This window comes from Oculina patagonica, chromosome 11 (assembly GCF_052425735.1).
Source record: "Oculina patagonica isolate OP01 chromosome 11, crgOcupat, whole genome shotgun sequence".
Taxonomy (NCBI): Eukaryota; Metazoa; Cnidaria; class Anthozoa; order Scleractinia; family Oculinidae; genus Oculina; species Oculina patagonica.
In genome coordinates this window covers 20,379,892-20,386,429 of record NC_135768.1, presented here as the reverse complement: position 1 = coordinate 20,386,429, position 6,538 = coordinate 20,379,892, and the positions used below count along the sequence as shown (strand labels likewise).

The following is a 6,538-nucleotide window of genomic DNA, read 5'->3' as shown; positions in this document are numbered from 1 at the left end:
TTACTGCTAAACGAAAGTAAACTTGGTCTTAACGTACACAAGACTTATATGTAACCTAGTTCCCTGGCTCGCACCATAAAGTTTGTACGTTGTTTGTTGCAGGTACATAAAGCACGTTCATGTGTTAGGCCATCCCAATAAAATGTTTCGTTTCCCATCGCCCGACCGACCCATTTTTTTCGAAAAGTAAAAAAAAAAAAAAAAATTCCAGATTGACTAGTCAAAGAAGCAAGTTCTTCGATTTACAAGCACACGATCTTGTTTTATTAACAAAAATTGGTGTGATGTGATGTCTTTGTCTTTAATAAACATCGATACTACGTTATTTAAAGGAATAACGAACGAAAAGACCACGTTTTCGAGTTGACTTTGTAATCAGGCTTTCTTACTTAGCAGCCCGGCCTTTTCTGGAACCCAGAACCCTTCAAGTGTTTTTTCTTTTTTTTTTTTTTTGCCCGACCGACCGACCCACCATCACAAGAGACGGGGCGATGGGAAACGAAACATTTTATTGGGATGGCCTAATATGCTCTTTTAAAAAGGTACTCAAACACGGAGCGATGTAGAAGGCTGAACTGTTCAGCTTGCCAATAACAAATCCCAATGAGACGATTTCATTGGTGGAGAACTCAAATCAACTGGCTTTTGGTGAATTGTGATCCAAACTTGTCTCGTTCTCAAAACTTAAAAGAAAATTAAATCGGCACAAGAAGTACTTTATCTACTAGATTCTATGGTCTTCTATTGGTAAAATTCGCCGTTTTGTTGTGAAGGGTTCAAACAATCGAAAACAAGCTTAGACATAGTAAGAGATACACGAAAACAGCGAATTTCCTACTCGCAAGTGCCCGAGTTTAGCGCCGGTAACCGGAGTATTGGAAAAATGCGAGCAAGTAAACAAATTAAATAATAAAATGTTGTGGGCTTTCTTATCTAAGGAATAAATTCGTTTTCTAGAGTCAGTCACTCACATCAGTATTGCTGAAGAAAAACGTTTAAGTCAACCATATACCACATATATAATAAAGTTAAGAAGGCAACTTTTAGTTTTGAAGACCTTTGAAGTTTTCGCTTCAAGTTGCCGTTTTACGATAATATAATCACATGCTACGTTTAAAAAGAGCATACTCTCCTGGTTCGCCTTCAATTTTCCAGATAAAGATTGCTTCTCAAACGTCGTTATTCTTAGTCTTGTTTACATTCTTAGTCCACGAAAACAAAATACTAAAACGGTTGATGTGTTAGCATTATTTGTTTGAGCATTCATTTTGTAACAGTATATGTGCGTGGTGCACACGGATTTTGAATTTTCGGAATTTATGTACAAGTTTTGGTTTTATTTTTTTTAAACCTTGTATGGAAAGCATTATTGATATCATGTAGTGTATTTGAGGCTGTTTATTCGACATAAATGAACATGGTTCGCATCTAAAAAGCACAATTTGCGGAGCGCTTCACACGACTTTTTACAGTAAATGGAAGCCAATAAAGTGTTAGATGGGGCCTATTTTTAGGCTCGCTCCATGTTTAAAGTAAACGTGATCAAAAGAAGACTGCCTCGAACAACCAGTAAAAGCAATCTAAAAATCCAAATTAACTGTTACAGTTGTGTCATTTCGAGCTTTTAGACTGTCGGGAGCGTTGAGGGTTGATTAAGACTTAAGCTTATATATCCTGTTCGAAGGACGTGTACTTTTGTAACACATATATCCCGTTCGAATGATGTGTACTTCTGTATTTCCTGCAAAGACGTCCCTAGAGACAGCTTTACCAGTTGTATAGACCTTAGTTGAGTCTAGTCGAATGATATACGCGTTACTAATAAGTGATTTTTCACTACCCCTACAACCAAACCAACCTACCAAACAGTCGCCCTTATTTTGAATGGTATTCGTCCTTCACTAGGGTCAGTTTGCAGATCATGTCATGTAGCTAGATAGGGTACGGGGCTTTGCCAGTCAGAAGAAATCGTCCCAGGGATCATCCCAATAGCATTCATCTTCGTCTTCATGGCGTCGCCATTGAGCGAAAGCTTCTTTGTTTGCTCGTACATCTGTACGGCGCTTTATCTCCTTACACACCCTGCATTTCTGTTCTCTCTTTTTCAGCTGTGTTGCGCTGAATTCCTCTCGTGGAAATCGTCGATGACACTGCGTACATTCGGTATTAGCGGGCGGAAAATACAGAGTTCCTTTATCGGGAATGATGTCGAGAGGAAGGCACGCATTTTTTTCGTAGTCATCGAAGGACCTTGTCGTTTTGCCTCGATATAGATCAGCATACTTTTCAGATGCAACTCGTAAACGAGCCTGCTCTCCCCCGTTTACATCCTTCATCTTGTTGTACAATTTGAACATCCCCATTGTATCTACAATGCAGTACTGGATAAGCTCGTCTGTCAGGGGTCGTTTCTTCCAAACTTCTTTGTCCTTCTTCAACAATTCGCTTCCTTTATCCTTCATTTTGATCAACTTTTCATCCTGGACATACAACTCGATGCAACGACGAAAACCATATATGCTCTCTACTTCATCTGTTCTCTGGCTGCGACGATTTTGACGTGGATTCCTCGTTGAAAACTCCGGAGTCTTAGCTGGGGCGTTTTCGCGGCGGTAGATAACTTCAAGCAACTGAAGATCTAAGACTCCAGTCAGTTTTACGTTAAACTGATGCCAAAGTGCGTCCGAATCTTGACGGCAATCAAACATCAACTTCTCTCGAGATTTGTCTTGAAGAATTTCGCCAAGTCCGCTGCTGAATACAAGTTTTCCTAAGTTGAGGACATCAAATATGTGGACTTGCTCCTCCGTTGCGACCGTAACGATGGTTAGGGCTCCCTTTCTGCTCAAGGAATCTCCTTCACAATCAACGGCTATTAGAGTGTTACGTTCTGTTATTTTACGTTTGAGCTCAGAGATAGCTTCCTGAAGACCAGATTCATCTTCGACTAGTTTGTAATTGTAGTCATCTGCGTTTTTGCAAGCCATTTCAGGGATAAACACGATTTGTTCCTATCGAAGGACACAAGTGGCAATGAAACACTATGGGTGGCATTTAATTAACGAGAGTAGTATAGTACTTGGGGGTACGAGATCATTTTTTATAAAAAATAATCTCATCTCCCCAAGTACATACTACTTTCCAGGGCTGGATCCAAAAAATGGAATTTAAAAATCGATTCCAAAACTGAACCAAATCTCAGAACAAAATCTGGAGCAAGCCCATAAAGCCAAATCTGAAATCCAAACTGAAATCAAAACTGAAATCCAAACTGAAATCCAAACTGGAAAACCAAAAATAAAACCTCTTATAGTTAAAAATAAAATTTGGAAATTTTAGTGTGTTTAAAAAAATGGAATCAATACCTTGAACCAAATCTTGGATCAAAACAAAACTTTTTATAGTTAAAAAATAAAATATGGAAATTCGTTCGTCTCTATCCTGCTGTTAGTAACATGATTAATATTTAAAATGCTTCTTGAATGTTCTATGGCTAACAGTCCAAGGTCATCCAAAAAATTCAAACTGAAATCAAATCTCGAAAACCAAAAAAATCTCTTATACTAAAAATTCAAAATATGGAAATCAATACCTAGATTCATGCCTTAGATTCAAAATGGAAAAATCGATAAATCCATGGTCATTGGTCTGGTTTATAATCTTGGAATCAAAATATGGAAATCAGGTCTGGTAACCTGCTGATAGTTACATGATTAATTATTTAAAATGGTTGATCGTATGATTTTCTTAGCCAATCAAAAGCTTCATTTTTTGCTACACAATTGTGAAACTTTTTTATAAAATCAAAGTAAAATTTACTCAAAAAAATGGAATCAAAGCCTGTAAAACCAAGCCTGAAAAACCAACCCTAACACAACCCTATGTTCAAAATAAAAAAAAAAACTTCTTATACTCTTTTTTAAAAATCTTGCATCTTAGTGCGTTTAAAACAAACCTCTTTGACATAATGAAAATAAAAAAAAATGGAAATCGAAAAATACTTTGGATCAAAACCTAGGATCATAACCTAGGATACAACTATACCCCGCGCTAGACCGTCATGGTACAATTATATCATTGGAAAATAACAGCGCTGATCCTAATACCTATGATCTATTGTCAGTATCCATGTCATGGATAATGCTATTGTTGATATGTTTTTGTGTTAAAAGATGTCTCCATTTACCTGCCAATCTGTAGTTATATCCATCACATATATCACATACCCATGATTTATACCGCATGTAACGAGTCTTGCTTCTCCTAATAGCATCCTGTCTATCTTTTTCACAAAAATATCTTTGGAATCTAACCATTTATACAAATACTTTATATATTTTTATTTTCTTATGTGATTTTATATAGTGCGTTTAAATTTGTTGTAAATCCTTGAATGGAATCCAACTGTTAAAGTCATCACTGTATCCCTTCCATTTGACAAGAGCCTGTTTCTTTTTGTAGTCTCTACGGATCACTTTATCAATTCTGAATACATCCTGTTTTGCTTTTAATAATTCAGGTTCATAAAAGCTACCTTGTATTTCTTCATCTCTGAGATCTTTCAGTTTGTAAGTGATGGGATTAGTGTATTGTATTTTATTTATTTTAAATATTTCTTCACTCCAATTCGGTGTATAACCCTTATCGAAAACAATTCGTTTATACTTAGATATTCTGACTCTGTCGCCGACTTTGAATTTCGGTTTAGATGATACTTGCTCCATATCACCATACAGATTAAAGTAAACAATCCCTTCATTTTTCTTTTTGCTTGCTTCTGTTGGTGACATCTTTATTGAACTATGTTTTGTATTATTGTATTCTTTAATCAGTTTGGGTAGCATATCTAAATACTGTGTGTTACCTTGAACAGTGAACTGTTTATACATTTTATTTTTCAAAGTTTTATTAAATCTCTCAATAACAACAGCTTTACCTTCATTAAAAGTGGAATACATCTTAATATCATTTTGCTTTAGCCATTCCTTGAATGTTTTGTTATAAAATTCAGATCCCTGATCGACCCAGAGAAATTCAGGTTTACGTTTGTCATTAATGACAATATTGTTGAATGCGTTAGTTATTGATGTACCTTTCTTATCTTTCAAATGTATAGCCCAAGCGAATTTACTGAATACGTCAATTATAGTCAATAGATATTTATAACCTTTATTCCATTTTGAAAGTTTATCCATAAAAACTAAATCAGCAGACCATATCTCGTCAATTCCATTTGATATTACTCTTCTAGTTTTAAATTTTCTTCTGATTGGTTTATGTAACTCATCTGCTAATTTTTCTTGCCAGTTTTCTGATGGTGTTTTTTTTTTGACTTTTTAACACCCAATCCGATTTTTCTTTTACTAGCGATTAAAGCTTGTACACCTGTTGTACCCCATGGACGATCTTTGAATGGTATTTTTGATATTCTCTTAAGCATAAGATCATCTGCCTTATGTTTATCAGCTAGTGATTTTGAATTACTGTAATCAATATCGTGCTGTTGACATATGCTATCAAGATTGTTTATTGGATCTCTATATTTAGGATCGTTAGAAGCTAATCGTTCTTTTAATTTGGTACCAGGACCACAATAATTGTACTTTTTACCTGTAGGTGTTCTCATGTGTAATTCTCCAAGTTTTGATAAGTGTTTTTGAATATCAATACCTCTTCCTGCTGTTTGATTTTTATCACTAACAAAACGGGTTTTAGTGATACCGCATTCATCACAAACGCACTTCATCATAGCTTTACCATTTTTTGATACAACAATTTTTTCACTATTGGGAAGGCAGTCGGTCTGTTTTCTTTGTTTTACACAATATGTTTTAACCATTATATATATGTTAGATATTAATCGCAGTATGTGTTTCGCCATTTTTTAGATTTCTTATCCCAAATAGTAGCAGAGCATGAAGGATCTTGGTGTTCACTTGGAGATGTCCAGAATTTCTTTGAGAATAAACCATTCTTCTTATTAAAAGCCCCTTTAGCGATATTGCCCGACCAGTAACGTTTAAGCAAATCTTTATCGCCTCCGGTAGCACCCATGATAGCCGATGCAATATCTTGAGCCTGTTGAAACCCAGGTATCTTATCACCGATTTTTTTGTTGATCGTTTCACCAACACCACGACCAGTTTGTTTATTTTTCACAAAACGAGTTTTAGTTATACCACATTCCGAACAAGTACATTTCATCATAAGTCGCCCATTTTTTGTTTTGACGTATCTCTCAGATCCTTCTTTACACAGAGTCTGTTTTTTCTGTTTTACACAATACGATTTCATATATAATATGATTACATATTTTTGAAATAATTACTTATAAAACGTTCATTGTACAATGTGTCACTCATTGATAAGGGTTTCATTATATCATAAAAGCCTTTATCATACACCAATGCTTGATGCAAGAAATACAATGCATAATACCCGCATAATACGCTCTGAATATGTTGATATTGCGTTGTATTATAAAATATCTGTTTAATGCCATCTTGTTCAGCCCGTTGTTTAAATTCATTGGGGTAAG

General features: G+C 35.4%; 1 protein-coding gene across 1 annotated transcript; it reads right to left on the bottom strand.

The window, feature by feature from the left end:
• Positions 1 to 429: 429 nt before the first annotated feature.
• Positions 430 to 3,060, bottom strand: LOC144630060 (uncharacterized). Its single transcript, XM_078488340.1, has one exon. It carries the CDS (start codon positions 2,985 to 2,987, stop codon positions 1,959 to 1,961), a length of 1,029 nt encoding a protein of 342 aa, XP_078344466.1. The 5' UTR covers positions 2,988 to 3,060; the 3' UTR covers positions 430 to 1,958.
• Positions 3,061 to 6,538: the final 3,478 nt, after the last annotated feature.

Coding starts and splice junctions, on each gene's coding strand:
- LOC144630060 (XM_078488340.1), bottom strand. CDS start 2,987: ATGGCTTGCAAAAACGCAGATGACTACAATTACAAACTAGTCGAAGAT.